The following is a 21,741-nucleotide window of genomic DNA, read 5'->3' as shown; positions in this document are numbered from 1 at the left end:
ATCATTTTGTCACTAAAATGTATCTGTAGACACAGAAGGTGGCTCACCCAGGCTACGTGAAGAACTGTGTGGGGAAGATGAGCAACAACTCAGAAGAGCAGGGGCTCTTCTGTGATAACAAATTTGAACATGTGAATATCTGTGAATCAAACTTGAACATGAATCCCTCGTGTATAAATGTCCATACATCAAAGTTTCATCTACAGCAGCAGAGCATGGTGAAACTGTGGACAGGGTGAGTGTGGTGCTGGCTCAGGTTAAGCTTGCGACACTGGCTTTCCATGTAGGAGTGCCAGTTTTAGTCCTGGCTGTTCTGCTTCTGATCCAGCTCCCTGCTAATGTGCCTGGGAAGGCAGAGGAAGATGGCCTAAGTGCTTGGGCCCCTGCCACCCATGTGGGAGACCCAGATGACATTCCTGACTCCTGATTTCAGCACAGCCCTGATTGTTGCAGGCACTTGAGAGGTGAACCAGCGCATGGAATATGTCTTTCTCTCCATCTCTCTTTGTGTCATTATGCCATTATGTAATTCAATAGTAATATTATAGACCTATAATTTCCACAAGGTTAATTATGTTGAAAAATAATATTAAATGACAATATTTTCAACAATGCTTGCATCAACTCATTCCCCCTCTATGTAGGAATGAGCTTGTTGGTGAGTGCCATTTCCAGTTGCATACTTCCTCAAATACACGACACAGGGCAGCTCGGTTAAGACAGCTTAGTTAAGATAAATGTCCTACAACTCACTGGAGGAGAGAACACTTAAGTGCCTAAGGAAGCAGCTTCAGATTGTCCAAATGTTAGAGGCCGTCAATCAGCTCAAGCTTTCTTGTACCCCACACCTACTGAAGGAGATGAAGACTGGACATCCTTCCAACAGCCACCAAAATACACTTGATGGAAACCGAGAGGAGCTGGACGAAGCGTTTGATCTCAGGTGTTCCTGTGAGCGAGCTTCCTCATGGCGCCTGCAGCCCGGTGTTGTCTCCAGGGCCCTGGGGTGCGGTTGTACAGGATGTGTTCAGGGTAGTTCAGGAGACTGCACTCACTGAGACGAGCTTGTGAACAGTGACCCCTGACATTGCTCACCACACATCTTGCACAGATGTAGGCACACCGTTCATTAACCTGTTCTTTTTGCTACTGTGTCCTGACTACCAATTTTCATTTCAGTACCTTGATACCATGTATTCTGGTTTATACATAGGTACTTCTTAAGAAGGGTAAATCACCGCTGTCTTAGAATTTATTCCTTATCAGAGCAGAGGAGTAGAAGATTGAACTCAAAATACGTATCCATCCTTCAGTTCCACTGTTAATTTTGGACTTTATTATTTGTTCCTTAGCCTGATTTATTGTTGGTTAATCAAATTATCATCATAAGGGAGAGCCCTGTGTCAGTGTGTGTGTGTGTGTGTGGATGGGTCCTCTAACTTAGGTGTAGAAAAACCCTAGGAGGATAGAACAAATAAACAAATGAGATGCTTTTTTGACTACTGTTCTTTTCGATACTGGCCCCAAGCAGAGATTATTCGCACATCTGTTGATTTTTTTTCACGTTGCACACATTTGCACCTTTTTTTAATGTTGACTGAATCGCTTAATTGTAGACAAGCACTCATTTTAATGTAAATCTTACAGTATTACATGAGTGAATGTATGAAAATAGCTTGGAACAGTTTAAATTGGGCAGAATTCTGCTTTGATCATAATGTGCCTCTTCAGCATTAAAATAAACTTGCAACATATGCTGAAAAACATGTGTAATAAGTAAGTGCTGCCTGCATGGTGACTTATCTGGAAAAAATAAATCATCACTTAATAGAATTCAAAATTCACAAAATATTTCTAACATTGAGCTATATGATGACATGATCAGCATCTCACAATGACAGATAAGTTCCTGGCTACCTATGAGTCAAAGAGTTTTTAAATTTCAAAAATGATATCAAATTTTCATCATTTGGGGAAGTATTTGGAAATCCAGAACATTTCATAGGCAGTTAAATAACTCTTCACTATATTGTTCCAGACTTTTTCCTAACTTATTAATTCTAAGATATTATTTAATGCTACTTAAAAGATAAGACCTGTAACCCATTAATTTCAATCTTCAGAGCACTTAGTAAAAATAAGGAATTATAGGTATTCTTGAATCATGATTAGGAGAGAAAAATTAGTAATAAATGCATTTTCACAAAAACAAGCACCAAATAGCAATAGCTTTTGGAAGGTTCCCTTATAAAATGTCATTAATTAATCACAAATAGATGTTCATCAGTATCCTTGAGCCACAAGCAGGAATTATGATATCTGAGAAGTACTCTAAGCATGCACTGTGTAACTGTGGGGAGATAATTTATCTTCTCTGACTGCTCTCTCCTTCCTGTAAAATTGTATCTCTTAGGTATGATTCTGGGTACGAGTTAGAAAATATTCCAGCAGACAATGGCTTAGTACTTACTCTAAGTAAGTACTATGAATCTACATTAAATTACAAGAAAATGTGTGGAACTAATGACAGCTAGATAAGGGTAAGAAATGATCACTACATAAACAATGACCATCAATTTTTACCTTGAATCAAAAGGCATATATCTGTCACTTTAAGAAATTGTCTCTAAAACCATGAGCCTTTTTTTTCCCGCCTACTGCTCATTGTAAACCAAATCTAAAGGTGAATCCATCTTTGTTTGAAGACACTTCTGGAAGGCTGTCAGGAGAGTTGCAAGTGTACTTAATTCAGGGCATTATTACTAATTCAGCATATGTTTATTGATTGTCCACTGTGTGCCAGGTAATGCATTTAAGGGATCTAAAAACAAAATAGCAAACACCAAAGCAACACAATATATGATTATTAACTTTAAAGATGTTTTTACATTTTTTAATCAGTTATTTATTTGAGAGGCAGTGAGACAGACAGATATACAGAGAGAGAAAGAGACAGAGAGACAGACACATATGGCTCCTATCTGCTGGTTCACTCCCCATAAACCCACAACAGCCAGGGCTGGGTCAGATGAAGCCAGGGTACAGGGACTCGATCTGTGGCTCCTGTGTGGGTGGTAGGCCTCCAAGTACTTCAGCCATCATCTGTAGCCTGGGTGCACCATTAGCAGGAAGCTAGAATTCAGAGCTGGGTTGAGACTTGAACCCAGGCACTGTGATATGGGATAATTAAACGCCCACCTCTCATCCTACTTTGGACAAGTGTTGCCATCTGCACTTAACAGCTTCCACTGGCAGTCCTCTCTGCAGAGAGCTCTGTGTGACTGTCCCACAGAACCCTTGGGGCCAGCACCTTCCCAGTGCCATGGTTTCCACTTCCCATTCTTGATCTCTCAGCTTTCCCCACTCTGACTGGTGGTATCCTCTGCATCAGCTCACCTTGCACCTGAACCTTGACATCCCTGCCCCTTATACAATGCTCACTCTGGGGGATACGGTCCCAGCTGGACCTGTGCTGCTTGACTTTCCTCCCCAGGATAACGTCAGTGCTTCTCCATGGATCACTCTGCTTCTCACCTCATTTCTAACCGTCTGTCTGCAATCGACTGAATGTTTATGTGGCCCCCAAATACATTTGTTGGAACCTTATCCTTAATGGGATGGTGAGAGCAGTTAGGGCCATTGCAAGATGAGTATGTGCCAAGAGAAGTGTGATTAGTGCTCCTACAAGAGGGATTCCAGGGATTCCACCATGTGAGGTTGCAAGGAAAGATGCATGGAGGAAGCAGGGACTCTCCAGTCACAGAGGTGCCTTACTGTTGGTTAACCCAGACTCCAGAGCTGTGAGTGGTAAATTCGTTTTCACTGTGACTTCCAGTGTATGGTGTTTTTGTTTGAGCAGCCTGAATGAACTGAGATACCATCTTCCCCAACTCTGTAAGCACTGTTTTTAACAATCAAACCAATTCTGTTTAGCTTAGAAGTCTTCACTGTATCCAGCCAACCAAAGGGAAGACCCAGTGTCTCAGGCAAGGTGTATGAGGTCCTTGATGATTGAGTCCCCCTTGCCTCCCTACTCAAGACTCTTCAGTTTTTCCCCAAATCCTCCAGACCCAACTCACCCTGCCCCCTCTTCCAACATGTGTAAACAAGTTCTGTTTTTATGACACATCATTCTCCATTACATTTCCCTTTTACCATGTCAATTCTCACAAAGAGACTAATCTCTTGGTTAGGAACTTGATCAGCCAAGCATATATTGGTGCTCAAAGGAACTTCATTGGAATGAAATGATAAATAAACAGTGAAATACCATGCAGTATTATGAACCAAAATGTGTAAAATAACAAAATAAATACAGGACTACAACTAAAGCCAGGAAAATAAAATGTTTTGCTAAAATTTCTCATCAAGAAGGAGTGAAAGGAGATCATCAAAAATTCACAATCACTTTTTAAGTATAGGGGCTGCTGTTATGGATAGTGTGGAGCAAAAATGAGAGTTGTACTAAAATCTTCCTAATAATCATGATCAAAAACAAGGCAATGACGTGAGCAAAGTGGGAGGTGACACCTGGATGTTTGAGCTTGCACCCCATGAGCCCATAGTCTAGGAATCTTTGATTCTCTGATTCTGCCTCACAATGTCCTAAAATGATGTTTTTTAAAAGTTATCATACAGTTGGCAACAAATGAGAAAGCATTGCAGGAGAGCTGATATTAAACTGAGCCTTAAAGAACTATCCAGCAAAGATGGACAACTTTCTCCATTGATGGGGAATGGCTCCCAGGCCCCTTTGGGAAATAGAAAAGAGTAGCTTAGACAAGGTCTGAGAAATTGCATAGTGGAGTATTGGGTGTAACGTCAAGATCATAGACAGCTGCACGGCCAAGGTTGTTGCTCTTCAAGGAGTACAAGTCAAGGTACCCCAGAAGGAGAATGCGAGCACCAGAGCACCCCACGACAAGAAATCGGGCACTAGTGAGAACCGGAGATCATGTCACTCAGGAGTCACTTGGTTGCAAATGAGAGAAACCCAACACAGTCACAGAACTAGACCATTTTTATTTTGAATGTTAAATTTTAAAGTGATTTTGAAAGACAGAAAGTGGAAATGTTTGTTATGTTGCTAAAATCCCCCTGACTAGTTCAGGAGTGGCTGAATCCAAGGGCTCCTCTCTTGCAGAGGTCTCCAGGAGTTGTTTGCTGAACCCACAGTGAAATGGAAGCATCTCTATTTCTTTTCAAATTGGAGCAGGAGGAGTCTCTGTTATGCCTTGCCCACCCTCCTGACTCAGTACCTAGTCCAGCAACTGGTCCATACGATTTTAATCTTTCCCTTTAATTATTTTATTTTGACACTCCTGTGTCTGATTTCTGAGATTATAATAGGCAAATGGTAAATAACGAATGTCCATTAACAATTTAACATTGTTATCCTGAGAGCTAAGAAATTGTATGCTTTGTCATCCCAGCACATTTACTTCAGAAATCATAAAGAATCACAGAGTAAAGCAATTGCATTAATTTAACAGTCTAATGAAATTTTTATTACAGTGGGCTTCCAGCAGCCCAAGTTCAGTGCAGCTTTGTTCTGCTCATTCAATCCCACTAAACTCATCGGGTCTAGCAAATCTCACACCTGCAAGTCATGGGCATCATATCTTTGTAGTTCGTTGTGTAAATAAGACTGGTCTGCGTCTTTTTTCAGCTTCTAGGCCCACAGGGAGCCCAGCTGTACTGATTCAGTTGCTGTATCTGCTTTTAAATTCATCTGCTCCGTCATCTACAACCTAGTAGAAAAATGATTTCTTGGGCCATACCATCTCATTTGGTTCTGTTCATTCTGCATCTCCACCAGCAGGTGTTCATGGAAAATGTGCCTTCGGTTTTAATGCCATTTTTCCACACCTCTGCATGATCTTACAGACTTGTCTGGATCCAGAAGCTGAACTATCAATGCTTGACTTACTTGGGGCCGCCAGAACCCCAATTCCTGCAATGCCTTAACCCTACTTTAACACCTTCTTGGTGGCCATTCACGTGACTAGGAAATTGTCAACAGTAGCTTCGATCTTTTAGTCAGTTTGGCAACTGAGAAAAGACTGGGCATGTTTATCACCTGTTATCCGAAAAGCTCAAGGCTCCCTAAGCCAGGTCTTCCTCTTCTATAATGCACCCCACATTGGGCAGTTACCAACCTCTTATATTTCACCCCATGGAGACTGGGGTTCAGAGAATCAGTCTGATGTTGAGACCCTGACTACTGTCCCTGCTGTTGTATCAAAGCCCTGAGGCTGTGACCCTGGAGACCCTTGTCTACTGCCAGACTCCACAAAACGGCACAGGCTGGCAAGAAAGGTAAAACCTCAGATGCTTCCCACACTGAAAGCGGCTGAAGATTTCCATAAGGAAGGCTCCTCTTCTCTCCTTAGAACACTGCATTCTATTTTAAACTTATTTATTTATTTATTCATTCATTCATTCCATAGAGAGCATGGGAGAGAGAGAAAGCACTCCCATCCAGTGGTTGACTCCCCACGTACCTGCAACGGAACTCAATCCAAGTCTGCCATGTGGGGGGTGGCTGTCAGGAAGCCAGTTACTTGAACCATGCCTGCTACCTTCTCAGAGTCTGCTTTAGCAGGAAGCTAGAATCAGAAGCCAGAGCCCAGAATTGAACCCGGGAACTCCAGTATGGGTTGTGGACATGCTAACCTGCATTTTAACCACTACACTAAATGCTCACCCCAGTGTTTGCCTTCTGATTCTTTCTTACTACTCTGATTCCCTGGATTCAAAAATTCCTGTTTGTTTTTTTTTATAACAATCCACGCATAACAGACTCGTTTGATTTGCAACTCCAATTAACACTTCTACATGAATCCACTTAGTCCCAATCCTTTGTTGAGGAAAAAGGAGAGAAGTGAATAGACGTGAAGGTCAACTCTGAAACCCTGCTGAATAATTCACTTCTCTGACCCAATCCTCATTCATTTGGCGTCCAGTGGTATGAATATTTCAGTCCAAAATGAGTCCCTAGACTCGTGTTCGTTGGGCGATTGGGTGGCTTTCACACTTGATGATCTTTGGGTGGCCTGCGAGAAGTTCAGATCTCATTCGTAGTGTGAGTCTGTCCAACAGCACCCACAAGCAGGTATTCTTTGGAATCTGTTTCTCAGCTCTGCCATTGCTATTTGAGAAACAGACCTTTCTAATAATACTCTTCCAAGGAATGCGATACTCGTTCTGCATTTTTACCTAAGAGAAAAAAAAAATAAGGTGCTTTACAGGAGCTTTCAACGACCTGGTGAAAGAAACGATCAGTGCCAACACATTAAAATTCTATTTTCTCTTACAAGTGTTTGCTGCCGATGACCCCCACTGATCTCAAATATATTTCTGTGTCTGTAACTGAAGAGAGGTTTTCGTACAGCATGTTCTAATGGCACTCTGGCCTTTAGCCAACAAGGCCCTGAATAAGGCTATTTTTAAAATAGAGAGCTGGGAACAGCTGCAGCAATCAAACTTGATAAAAACAGAGAGGAACTTTGCTTTTTTTTTCTTTTTTTTTTTACGGTTTGTCCAAGTTTAGTCTTCTTTCATAGAACTGCTTTTGTTCATTTGTATGAAGGCTACAAGAGCAAGACAGTGAAGCCTTTTTAAGCAAATCACTTTTAAAAGATTACAACTGACCGAATAGAATCATTTTTTTTTCTTGCTACAGAAAGTGTCAATGCAATAGTATTTTAAAAGATCTAAAGAAGGGGTAAATCTCACATAAGAAGAGGTAGGAAAAGAAAGAGATCTATGGGCATGTTTGTATATGAAGGAGACTTCTGGCTTCCCCCACGCCACAGAGCAACTTTGAGAGGACAGAAAAAGTCCTTAGTGGGAAATCTGAGTTTGCACTTGAGCTTCTCCCATGTTCTCAGGTGTTACTAGGTGAAGGAACATGCAGGGCTCCACTTCTACTTTGCACACTACTGTTAGTAATGAATGCTGCTGTGCCTTCTCAAAGCTGGATTCATATCAGCGCAGTTCTTTCATACAGGCAAAAATTCCATGCTTTTTCAAACATAAAGGAAACCTTTGTCTCAGACACTTTTTGCCCTATCTGAATCCCTGACCGTGTCTTACATACAATGAACCATCGTGAGCGTGTCTAGACTCTTCATAATCGTGGTCATTACATGATTCTCGTGGATGGTGACATGACTGGCTACAGAAAAACCTCCCATACACTAGCAGGCTGCAAGTTCTGTCCTCTGAATGATTTCACATGCCGAATGAGTTTATTTGCTCACTTAGCCATTGACGTGACTAAGGGTATTTTATTTCTCATAGTATTTACAAGTGGAATTGCCGTCCAAATCCCATTCAAAGAAAGCCACATGTGTCAACATGAAGTCAGTTTGGTAATCCAAGTCAGTAAGACAATTCTTTTTTGTGGATATAAGGTCACGAAATAACATTAATTCACCGCAGAGGGAAGGGGGAAAGAGAATATATACAAAATAGAAGTGTTCAGGTGCCTGCTAAGCTGGCCCAGCTGATGTCCTCCATGCCCGCAATCTTTCATAAGCTTAGAAAAGGAATCAAAAGCCCAATCAAGCCGTCTTCTCTGGCTCAGATAATACTCTCCTGGAGGTATTGATGAGCCAAGAACGAGTCCCCCTTAGAAGGTGAGGCAGCAATGTTTAGTGCTGGAGACAGCTGTATTAGTTCATGAGCAGAGGGGGCCTGATTCCTGGGTTAACTCACAGCTCCTTACACACACACACACACACACACACACACTCAGCTCCAAGCAGAAACTGTGCCATTCCTGTGTGCAGAACTTTTAACTCATGAGGTTTGCAAGGGTTCCTTAGCAGGCTTCGGCATTAGCCGGTGTTTTAACAGTACCAACACGTTGCACATGAAGTTTGCTGGGGTTTAATTCTGTCTGGCTATGTGGCTTCTTCTGCCAGGAGGGTAAGATTTACCTCTCAGCAGCAATGCTGCTGTGCGCACTAATCCTGAATATAACAGTCCCTCAGCATCTTGCTGGGAGCGTATTTCGATGTACCCAGGAGATGGTGAATAGCAAAACCCAGCTCTGAATCCGGGAAAATGTTAACCGTGATCACTCTTCTTCATATGTCTTGTCCTGGCTTTAATTTTGAGAGTGAAGCTCATGAGTGAGTTCAAAATCTCTGTTTAAAACTTTTCGCTGTTCCTCACAAGCGTTTTTCGTATTTCATTGAAAGGAAACTAAAGGGACAGACAAGAGATGTGCTGTGTTGCCAGACAATAACGATTTTCATAGTGCTTGGGGAAGTAGAATCAAAAGGCTGTAAAGTAATATTGAAACGGTTCCCTCACAAACTGGGTCTTAATTTAGACTTTCTAGGGGTTTTGTTCTCTTCTATAATTGCTGGAACTGCTTGATCCTTAGGATAATATGGGCTGGGCTCCCTCGATGATGTCACCCTCTGTGCCAGCAGGAGCATTAGGGTTCAGGATGCCCTCCAGGAGCTATCCCGAAAGTGCTGACACCACTTCTATTCAGGAGCCCCTGCCCTGCATCGTCCTGGCACTAACATGAGAGGACAGCACGGTGCTGTGCAAACATTCCCACAGGCACACCAACGGCTCATTCACACGGCAAGCAAGCCAGAGCCTTCAGCCCCCCCACCCCCACCCCGAAGCTGGCCAAGAGCAAACTGGCTGCAGAATGCTCAAGCTCACGGCCAGCTCACGCTGGGAAACTCCCTGCCCGTGTGCACTGCTCACACGCACGCCAGTTGCAGCGGTGGTGCGCTGTTGTGTGGAAGGTCTCTGAACTCTTTCCCTGTGGGTCGTGTGAATACAATGCTCAGGATGTCTTGGGGGATGTGTCCCGTGGTTACCGTCACTTTTCAAGTACTCCATAACAAAATGATCTGCAGGCTCTGAACTACTTTGGGTCCTTGACAGGGAGGGGCTTGACAAGACGCCATACTGCGATTTCCGGTCTTTTTTTTTTTTTTTTTTTTTTGGATCCATTTAGGGAAGTTCAAAATTTTAGAATGAAAACACATAAAGTTATAGTCAGCTCGGGCTGGTTGTTTTCAAAAACCAGATGGCTTTTTGAGAGATGATCAAATCCATTCTCTAAAAAGTCATTTTTAAAGTCAGGCATGTGATTCCACGATGCATATAAATATATATGTATATTTTATGTGCGTGTGTTTCTGTATATATACCTTAACCCCTTACTTTTTAGATTGCAACAGGAAATGGGGTCTTCTACTCAGCTAGATTTTCTACCTAACTCTTGTTAATCCATGTGTGTACCAGGCTTTATTCTTTTCAGGATTTACATCTTAACCATTTAGGATGGAAATATTCCCAGTGCTTTGTATCTCTTAGCCTTCTCAGCGAGACTCTGTAGAGAGAGTATCACTCACGTGTGACCTGGAGCAATAATAATAGATAGGATTTTGTGTAACACTGTGTGTTCCATTAACGATGACATCTGAAACAACTCAATCATAGAGTTGTTAGCAGCTCCATCCTCTAGTTTACCCCCAGATGCCTGTATCAGCCAGGGCTGTGCCAGGCTGCAGGCAGGGACCAGAATTCCATCTGAGTCTCTCCCACAGGTGGCAGGGAACCGAGTATTTTAGCCATCACTGCTGCCTCCTGGGGTACGCTTTAGGAGGAAGCTGGTGTCTGGCTTAGAGCTGGACTCAAGCGCAGACACTCTGATATGGGGTACAGACACCCCAAGTGGCATCTCAATCTGTGTATCAGATGCTGCCTCTGCTGAGAGTCTCAAATAGAAAAATACCTGTGACTCCCTGGGCATGGCCAGCATGCAGGATCCATATATATTAACCTTTCCTATTTCCTCTCCTTTGTTACGAGACCTACAAGTGTGTAGCAAGCACCTTAAGGTGCTAAAGGCCCAATTTTTTTAAGGATTATTTTCATTTATTTGAAAGACAGAATTACAGAGAGAGGTAGAGACACACACAGAGAGAGAGAAAGAGAGAGAGAGAGAGGTCTTCCATCCGCTGGTTTACTCCCCAGATGGCTGCAACAGCTGGAGCTTCGCCGATCCGGAGCCAGGAGCAAGGAGCTTCTTCCTGATCTCTCATGTGGGTGCAGGAGCCCAAGGACTCGGGCTATCTTCCACTGCTTTCCCAGGCTGTAGCAGAGAGCTGGATCGGAAGTGGAGCAGCCGGCACTGGAACCAGCACCCATATGGGATGCTGGCGCTTCAGGCCAGGGCTTTAACCTGCTGCGCCACAGTGCTGGCCCCAGGCCCAATTTTATAATTATGTATTTGTACTGTGAAATACACAGCCTGCATTCATAAATTTTTGCTAAACTCATGGCGTCAACCTCTTTTTGATTAATTTGCATCTTCTAATCTATAAAGGTAAGAGAAAATACAGGGTGGCGCCACGGCTCAATGGGCTAATCCTCCACCTGCGGCGCCGGCACACCAGGTTCTAGTCCCAGTCAGGGCGCCGGATTCTGTCCCGGTTGCCCCTCTTCCAGGCCAGCTCTCTGCTGTGGCCAGGGAGTGCAGTGGAGGATGGCCCAAGTACTTGGGCCCTGCACCCCATGGAAGAACAGGAGGAAGCACCTGGCTCTTGCCTTCGGATTGGCTCGGTGCGCCAGCCGCGGCGGCCATTGGAGGGTGAACCAACAGCAAAAGGAAGACCTTTCTCTCTGTCTCTCTCTCTCACTGTCCACTCTGCCTGTCAAAAAAAAAAAAAAAGAAAATATCTATATATGCTTGTGAGGCATCCATCCAAACTAATGGGCAGTGGGTGAATATGTTCAGGAAGAGGCTTTGCAGTGCTCACTCTGGTGGATAGATTTCATCTCTAGACCTTGACTTTCTAGAAGCTTGTTTTGGGTCCTCACACATGTTTCAAGCTATCTCTAGATAAAGGAAGCACCCTGAATAGTATGTAATCCACATATACTCAGAAGGTATGACACTATAGTTAGCCTGGTCTTACTGTGACCAAAGTAAGGACTCCATAAGTAGCAAGCTAATTAGCAATTCACAGTGACTACAGAATGCATCTGCTGAGTCAGGGAGGACCCCTCGCAGACCCCCTCCACATCAGTGCACATTGGGGCTGGACTGCTTTGCTCCACACACACCCCCCACCCAACCAGTGCACACTTTATTCTGTGCAATGCTACACCCACGCTCAGTCTGTGTGTGCAATGCATCCTCCTCTATTCCCTCACATATGGTAGTCTGAAATCATTATATAACAAGACATATTATCAGGGCATAACTGTCAACAATGAAGAGACTAAATGACGAGTAAATACTACCCCTTATTAGCTGTGCTCTCCCGTGTTCTCTGATCTAGCTGTGCTCACGGCCTTTTGATTTCACATCTGGTTACCTGTGAGTCAAAATAACAAAACAGCAACAGTGTTGAAGCAAAGACTTGAATAGCCAAAGACAAATTCTACTCTAGAGTTCCTTACCATTTGTGTGCTACAGTTCTCTCTGTCACTCCAATGCAATCTACAGACTGTTCTCAGAATCATATTTTCAAATCCATGAAATAAAATATATTGGCTGAAAAGGAAACCAGATATATTGAAATACCATTCAAATGCTGATTTTGTAATGTGTGCGCTTCCTTATTTGCAAATTAATTTTAAAAATCCAGCAAGGAACAAATAATTTTTTTAATTTATTTGACAGGTAGAGTTATAGACAGTGGGAGAGAGAGACACAGAGAAAGGTCTTCCTTCTGTTGGTTCACTCCCCAAATAGTCACTATGGCCGGCACTGTGCCGATCCAAAGCCAGGAGCCTGGTGCTTCCTCCTGGTCTTCCTTGCAGGTGCAGGGGCCCAAGCACTTGGGTCATCCTCCACTGCCCTCCCGGGCCACAGCAGAGAGCTGGACTGGAAGAGGAGCAACCGGGACGAGAACCGGCGGTGCCCATATGGGATGCCAGTGCCACAAGTTGGAGGATTAACCAAGTGAGCCATGGCAGCAGCCCCCCAATAATTTTTAATATTTGAAAATGACAATGAGTGTAAATAGCATTTTGAAATACTAGACAAAAATATAAAATTTTAAAATAAGAGGATTTTTTTGACAGGCAGAGTGGACAGTGAGAGAGACAGAGAGAAAGGTCTTCCTTTTCCATTGGTTCACCCCCCAATGGTCACTGCGGCTGGCGCATTGCGCTGATCCGAAGCCAGGAGCCAGCTGCTTCTCCTGGTCTCCTATGCAGGTGCAGGGCCCAAGGATTTGGGCCATCCTCCACTGCACTCCCAGGCCACAGCAGAAAGCTGGACTGGAAGAGGAGCAACCGGGACAGAATCCGGCGCCCTGACCAGGACTAGAACCCGGGGTGCCTGCGCTGCAGGCAGAGGATTAGCCTATTGAGCCGCGGTGCCCGCCAAAATAAGAGGATTTAAAGTATTATTTGCAGAGACTGCTGAAGATATTTATAAGAGTGTGGATAATTAAAATTGGTTACTATCTTTTAAGAGAAGAATCTTAGCAATGACTATCATGTGATGTGAAAATGTGTATAACATATATTAATGTCAATATCACAGGTATGGGCTATGAAGTTATGGTTTCCTTCCTAAATTAATAGATACTAGCTTTTAATTACCTGCTAGTGAAAATAAAACTGTATTTTCTCCACTCATAGTCTCAGAACCCATGTTAAGATCCCTGCTCCAGGATGAATCAGCTTTGATTATTTCATAAACTTTCTTCAATCAGAAGACCATGTTACAGACTTACTTTTTCAAATATGAAAATGCCAAGTTTGAAGATTCTCTTGCCTCTGTTACTCCTGTGGAGAGACATGTTAACCTACCACTTTCCCCCTTCAAAAGTATAACTTGGGACCTTAAATTGAATCAAAGCAATATCTCTTTGAAGACTCACACCACACACACACACACACACACACACACGCACACACACACCAATATCAGGTGTCAGGCTCTCCCAAGGATCACAGACAACTCTGGAAAGTCCTGCTGGCTCCCCCTGGAGCTCCAAGTTTAGTTACAGATTCTACTTCTTTTTCTCACACTCAAGAAAACCAATCAGAATGCGCTGGCTGAGGATAAAATTGCATGTTACACTTTTCTAACCTCTGTTGTAATAACATTTTTTGGAGACACTGGTGTTTCATGATAGACAACAAATGAATTACCGCAAACCTCACGGTCTGGCCTATATCCACAAGTGGGGTGAGATTCCATGGTTGAGATTTGTGTTTTTAACCCACAGATACACACATCCGCGCACAGACATTGCAGGCCACAGTGATGCTTCTACAGCAATCACACCACAGGGAAAACCCAGGCTGAAAGCATTCATCTTTGTTGTAAGCAGAGTTTGACAAACTTTTAAAGGTGCAGAAAGCCAGTACTTAAGGCTTCGTGGGACATACATCACAACGACTCTACACTGCCTTTGTAGTGTAAAAAGTCAAAGCACAATTGAGTGAGTGTGGCTAGTTCTCCACAGAACTCCATTAGTGGGCAATGGAAGTTGAATTCCATATAGTTTTCGGGTATCATTCCATATTACTAATGCTTAAAGTTTTTCCACCTTCTAAACATATGAGCCGTTCTTTCAAAAATTGCTTTGTGTGTACATAATACTTGTGCATATTTAGGAGGTATGTTGTGATATTTCAGTGTATATAGACAATGGGTGATAATCATATTAACATAATTAGCATAATCATAACCTTAAGCACTTATCATTTCTTTGTGTTTGGAACATGCAATATCCTCTCTCCTACCTCTTTGTGGAGATATACAGTAAGTTTCCATGAACTATAGTCACTTATATGCTATAGAACTCTAGAGCTTACTCCACCACTGTAATTCTTTACCTATAACCCACCTTTCCCTGTGTCCTTGTCCTCTGCTATCTTCTCCAGCCTCAGGGAAAGGCACTCTGATGCAGATGGTGCCCATCAACAGGTGAATGGATAAAGAAAACGTACTAGATACACAATGCAATCCTAGCCACAAGAAATACCGAGATCCTGGTACTTGTGCATCGTGGACAGGCCCAGAAAAGCAAATACTGCATTTGCCCACTTGTGCGTGAACACTAAAAATATTTATCTCAAAGAAGCAGAATTAAAATCATTGTTAACCGGCAAACCAAACAAAAAAGAGGCAGTGGGCCACATTCAGTCTCTGGGATGTAGTTTGGTACTCCTACTCTTTAAATATGAAGTCAAAAGCCAGGTTACAGATCAGAGAAGCGAATTAATCTGGTTGGTTAGAATATTCCAAGGAGAGCTGTACCTAAAGTAAATTTTACCTGGGTTAGGAGATGAGGAAGGCTGTGATGTTTTCAGAGGATACCACATCTAGAAACGGCCTTTGAAGTCAAATGGATGCAAAGTCTTCTTGCCTGAATTCAATCCAGATGTTGATCGCAAAGATCATATGTAGGAGGCATCAGTTGTATATAAGAGTGATTGGTGTACTGCATCTAAATGGGCGCTAGGACGGAAACAGATTTATGTACCACGGAGTTTTTGTTTTTGCTTTTTCCTGAATACCTAATCAGAAGGAACATGGTACTTATTTACCTTTTCCAAAGTTAACATACATGTCACTATTCCCATTTGATTCTTAGTGTTAGCAAGAACGTGAACCCTGGCAAACCCGAGTCTTCTAAATCCATGAGAAGTACCTTAACTGCTGATTATTAACACCAGGATTGGTTTCTCAGGGCATTTTTGCAGGGAGAAAAACAAAGACAAATGAAAAGAACGAAAAAAGTCAGGAGCAGGGTGGTAGACAGTAGCAATATGGTGTGGGTGTAGACAAATCCCTATGATTCATGGAAAAGTTAGGGCTCACAGATTAACTCTGCTATGAGAAAGTGTTTCATTCCGTACGAAATAGTTCCCATCCACCAGCTTCAAGTCATTACCAAAATTAGCCGAAGAGTCACCTCATTAGGAATCAGGCAATGCAAAAGCTGCAACACTGAATGTAAAGTGCAATCAGGTGACAGTGGTGGTTCTTAAATATCACCAGGCCCACAGCTGGGGTTTTAGTGCCTGCCACAGTGTCGTTTTCTGGTTGACATATCTCTAAGAAATGCGTCTGTTAACACCCAGGCTACAGAGCCAAGCACACTTTAGTGCCGGCTACAGCTGAAAGAATATGTTTCCATTCCTTGTCCATCTGTTCTTGGCAGCCTAAGTTTAAACTAGAAAAACAGAATAAGTTTCATGAGAAATAAGTCTAAATAGGGGGTTCAAACAACAAGGTGGGTGCTCTAAGTTATTATGACTTGCTAACATTTCCTTTTGTAGGGAAAGGATTATTTTTTTTTCTTGGAAAATCTCACTGCCCGGCCACAATTTAAAGTTAAGATTTTTGTTTTTTTCTTCCTTTGCTGGAAAACATGCCAGCCTGGTCACACATTCTGTGTTAAGTTCCTCTGTTAAGTTTGCCGATGATCACGGGCCCTGATGAACTTTGAGATTTCAAAGCCCTGTCGTAACACAGTTGGACTACACTGAAAATGAGTCATTGGCATCTGAGAACTTCATGCTAAATAGTGAGGATGGAGGGCTTTCTGCGAAAACCCACTGGCTTGCTTTCCTATGAGTCCAACCCCAGCCATGACCGGCTAATCTCAGTTATTTTTGTCACCATTAGAACCTCCCACGGTATATCACCTCCTCCAGCTTTTTCTGCAAGTACAACTATATGAAATGATTTATTTGCATTAGAAAATACCACAGAAATGTGTAGGGATATCAAGTAGAAAAGAACTCTGTGTGTACCTCAAAATCCAGAGCCCAGGGGTGCACAGTCTCTGTGGATGAGGGCATAGGGCTCTCTGTGACTCCACTGATGTGAGCCCAACCTTTGCCTCCTGACTGGAAAACCAGAAAATCTTCAGGTTGGAAGGGGACCTTGAAATCCACACAGTCCAGTCTTCCTCCCTGTTTGACAGAAGTCCTGCAGTTTTTTACATGAATGCCCTCCTCTTCGTATGATCCATTTATCAAATAAAGAACAGTAGCCATGTAAAGTGCTGGGGTTCAAATGTTGACATTACATAGATGTATGAATATGAGTGCAGTCATTAACTCCTCTGATTCGCAGCTTCTTTATCTGTAAACGGGATAACCTCATTTGTTTTAACTTGATTTTGAGAGACAGAAAATGAGATAAATGGAAAGTGACTAGCCTGCTGACAGGCAACTTGGTAAACTTCAACAAGTGCTATTTCTATTAGCCCGTGTCCAATGTCCTCGATTAAAAAATAATAGTGGTGGTGACGATCGCACCAGACTGAATATGGAGCAGACTGCCAACTAGCATTTTGGTACACTGTTCCTTAACATTAGAAAAATATTCCCAGAGAACACACTATTGTATCTTAAAAAGGTAAGGCACTCGACGATGTAGAGACCGCCTCTGATGGCTACAGCTAAAGACTTCACCTCCATGGTCTCTGAGGTCTGTTACTTGAGCAAGTTCAGAAAACCCTGTTTGACGGCATTTCCTCATACTTTATTTATAGTGCTGAAAAGCACATTTGCTGCCAGTGTCTGATGTGGGATGTATAAATGTTCCATGTATCCATGTGGAATGACATCGAGTTTGTTGACGAGAAGAACTACTGGTGTGGTTTTTTGGCATTATTTGGCTCAGAGTTTGTTTTTCCCGTTTGTTTGAGAATAAGCTGACAGCAAATCGTTTTCCGTAGAACCTCAAAGGTTTAGTTAAACTGAGAGTCACAGCAGTAGGCCGTCTTTTCCTTCCTTTCTGTTTCCAAGACAGAGCAGCTTTGCGTGTCAAGTGGCTCTTGTTTTGTGTGTGTGTGTGTGTGTGTGTGTGTGTTTTATCTCCCTAATAGCAAATGGCGCTGAATTACAGACATGCGTGTCCTGCCTGCAGTTGATGAGGCGTCTGTTTTCTTTCAGATCTGAGTGACCAGCTGCTGGAGGTGGTTGGCTTGGAAGGAGCCATGGAGATGGGGCAGATCTACACGGGACTGAAAAGCGCAGGCCGGCGGCTGGCCCAGTGCTCCTCCGTGCTCATCAGGTGGTTCTTGCACTGTAGTTGGCATCACACAGACCATTGAAAACTTCACAGGGCTCTGACCCTGACATCCATCTGGTTTGGCCTCCAATTTGCTCAGTGAATGATTAATAGGTATAGATTTCCAAATAAGGGAAAGTGACAGCGTTTACCCAGAATTGATTATTTTTAACTGATCGATTCCACTGGAATCTGAACGTCTCTTGTTGGCCACCATGCATACAGTGATATACCAACTCTAACACACAAAACTTACCCTGTTCACACATTTTAGTTTCCTGAACCAGCAAAGGGTTGCCTGGGCAAATTGTCCAAAGAAAACGCTGTTGGGCTTTGGTAACTGAAGCCCTCTCATGGATTCACGTGCAATATTGTTTCTCTAAAACTGAACAGTGCGTGATCATACAGTAGGATTATATATGTAAATCAAACACAGGAATTAAATTTCTTTTCAAGGAGTTTGTTTTCCTTCTGCAGGAAAACAAAGATCTAGGGTGAAACCACAGATTTGGCACAGGTGTATTTGGTGTTGCCTACATGAAGGTGTCGACCCTAGAAAATCCGAGACATCAAACACTTGTTAGCACAGTTGGCAATGCAGTGAGTAGGGATTCTGATGTGTCACCAAATGTCACAAGTCCTGGCAATTTTTCCAAAATTGTTGTTGGCATCACCACATTTACCAGGATGCTCTGGCCAATCTTGGCACCAATACCTTTCAGGGTATTCCTTGCGAAGAGATAACTTTATAGCCCAGTTGTTTCTAGAGTGGCCTTCCATGTTGTCTTGGAACTTTAAGTTTTACCTGTTTGTTGGAGTATCTCAGAGTTTTACTTAGAGTGACATATTCCCCCCCCAGGACCAGCAAGTCTTTGCCAATGCAGATCGACGGGGAGCCCTGGATGCAGACCCCATGCACAGTGAGTACAGAGCCCTTGAAATCCTGTGCCCATTACAGTTTTGCTTCCCGCGTGTCATGGACTCCTTTAACTCAGTAATCACAGGATCTAATCCTTTTTCTTGGCTTCCTTAGGCTCTGTCAGCTAACAACTTTCTTTTTCCCATTGCATTTTGGATTGCAGCATTGCTTGCTTTAGCATTGATTTAGCCATTGAATGTTTGAGCTCAAGTATGTATAGCTTGGAAATACCATAGGTCACTTAAAAACTCTAGAACTAGCCGGCTCCACGGCTCACTAGGCTAATCCTCCGCCTAGCGGCGCCAGCACACCGGGTTCTAGTCCCGGTCGGGGCGCCGGATTCTGTCCTGGTTGCCCCTCTTCCAGGCCAGCTCTCTGCTGTGGCCAGGGAGTGCAGTGGAGGATGGCCCAGGTGCTTGGGCCCTGCACCCCATGGGAGACCAGGAAAAGCACCTGGCTCCTGGCTCCTGCCATCGGATCAGCGCGGTGCGCCGGCCGCAGCGCGCCAGCCGCGGCGGCCATTGGAGGGTGAACCAACGGCAAAGGAAGACCTTTCTCTCTGTCTCTCTCTCTCACTGTCCACTCTGCCTGTCAAAAAAACAAAACAAAACAAAACAAAAAAAAAAAAACACAAACTCTAGAACTAAATAAATGTTGATACAATTTCTCATAAACATGTCTATGCTTCAGAATACTTTATGATGAAATTATTTATGGAACCTTAAGTCAGGTCTCCATTAATTTATTACTCATATGTTTTTTCACCTCCTTTGGGGGATATGAATGAATTTCCTTTTCCATAGAAAAGTCTCTTCTCTATTTCCTGTTTTGAAATAAAATATTTTTAAAAATTATTAAATTTATTTTATTTTTATTTATTTGAAAGGCAGAGACAGACAGACAGACTGACAAAGAGATCTCCCGTTACTGATTCACTCCTCAAATGCCTATGACAGCCAGAGCTGGGCCAAGCCAAAGGCAAGAGCATGGGGCTCAGTCTGGATCTCCCACATGGGTGTCATGGATCCAAGTACTTGAGCCATCAAACCCAGGCCATCTGATACAGGATAGGGGCATCCAAAGTGTGTCTTAACTGCACCAAATCCCCACTCTCTGTCTTATTTTCTACCATAATTGTTTTTTCTATAACGAAATACTGTTTAAGTCAGACATTTTGGCCACCCTGTGGTTTTGATTATTTTCACTCATGTTGTGAATATTTCACTGCATTTCAGAAACATGTGAGGGCTGCTCTTGGCACAGCGAATAGAAACAAGAGCTGGAACAACAATTTAATTGTCTTTAAGGAAGTTAACATCCTCACAAAAGGAGACATAGGAGACTGAACTAATAAATAAGGTGGTAGATAGATACAAATAAATATAACTTCAAATTACAAGAAAAAATAGAATTAAGTGAGGAAAAAGAAGTGAGTGATGCTCCCTTATAAAAGCTGATCAGGGCCGGCGCTGCAGCTCACTAGGCTAATCCTCCACTTCGCGGCGCCAGCACACTGGGTTCTAGTCCCGGGCGGGGCGCCGGATTCTGTCCCGGTTGCCCCTCTTCCAGGCCAGCTCTCTGCTGTGGCCCGGGAGTGCAGTGGAGGATGGCCCAAGTGCTTGGGCCCTGCACCCCATGGGAGACCAGGAGAAGCACCTGGCTCCTGCTATCTGATCAGCACGGTGCGCCGGCCGCAGCCGGCCATTGGAGGGTGAACCAACGGCAAAAAGGAAGACCTTTCTATCTGTCTCTCTCTCTCTCTCTCTCTCTCTCTCACTGTCCACTCTGCCTGTCAAAAAAAAAAAAAAAAAAAAAAGATCAGGAGATGTCTTTGAAGGGGTTGGACCCAGTGAACAGAGGGTGTAGCCAAAGCTCCTATGTTAGTGGGAATGGGAAGAGATCAAGAAGAAAAGGCTGACAGAGACAGATCACAGAGAAGACGATGGTGCTGAAATTAAAAAATAAAATCTGAATACAGAATGTAGATTACTAAGGGCTAAAAGGGTTATAGGGATAAAAGAAGTTTGAATTAAAAAATATTGTGACACACATACTAATATGAAATGTTATTAGGGGAAATGAGGTGAGGGTATATAGGAACTTCTTGTATACCAACTCATAATTTCTATTTGGCAGATTTAAATGTAATAATTGAAAGGGGGAGAAAAACTAAAAGATGATGGTAAAGAGGTAGCATTGGATCCTCAGTACAACAGGAAGCTTTTGAAGACTTTGGCTGTCATCTGATTTAAAAAGTGTGTGTGTGTTTGATTGCTTGCTTCACTTGAAAGGTAGATAGACAGGGAAAGAAAGGCAGACAAACAGAATAGACACACAGAGATCTTCCACCTGGGTTCACTGCCCAGATGACTGCAACAGCAAGTCCCTCATGGGAGGGGCAGGGACTGGAGCCGTTACCTGCCGCCTCTCGGAGCAGGCACTATCAGGTAGCTGGAACTGGGAGCATGGCCGAGCGTGAACACGAGCCCTTCAACTTGCCATACAGGTGTCCCAAGGGGTGTCCTCTTAACTCCTGCATCAAATGCTCGCCCAGATATTAACTTTCCAATGGTTTTGCCTGAAACTGTTGGCTCAAATTCTGTGTACAGCACATAAACACAATTTCTTGTTTGTTCCTAGATATTTTTTTTCTTCCTGAATCCCAGGCTTATGAAATTCATCATTTCTGTAATCATAGTATGAAACAAACCTCCCTAAGAGTCTCTCAACTAGCTATTTCCTGTGTGTCTTCTGCTATCCCTTCCTCTTGGTTGCAAATACCTTT

At 43.2% G+C, this 21,741-nt stretch overlaps 1 protein-coding gene across 9 annotated transcripts in view; it reads left to right on the top strand.

Annotated features, from left to right (window-relative positions):
- The window catches only part of DGKB (diacylglycerol kinase beta), a 781,129-nt gene that overhangs the window by 722,268 nt on the left and 37,120 nt on the right, over positions 1–21,741 (top strand). For all 9 annotated transcript variants that reach the window (XM_089315158.1, XM_089315157.1, XM_089315159.1 and 6 more), the window contains 2 exons: positions 17,920–18,040; positions 18,897–18,957. In XM_089315158.1, coding sequence (XP_089171284.1) covers positions 17,920–18,040; positions 18,897–18,957 — 182 coding nt within the window. The remainder of the gene's footprint in view (positions 1–17,919; positions 18,041–18,896; positions 18,958–21,741) is intronic.

Source organism: Oryctolagus cuniculus, chromosome 16 (genome assembly GCF_051225735.1).
Source record: "Oryctolagus cuniculus isolate XC-2025 breed Fujian yellow rabbit chromosome 16, ASM5122573v1, whole genome shotgun sequence".
NCBI lineage: Eukaryota > Metazoa > Chordata > Mammalia > Lagomorpha > Leporidae > Oryctolagus > Oryctolagus cuniculus.
Note: the sequence above shows the minus strand (reverse complement) of the source record. Positions and strands in the feature narration are given on the sequence as shown.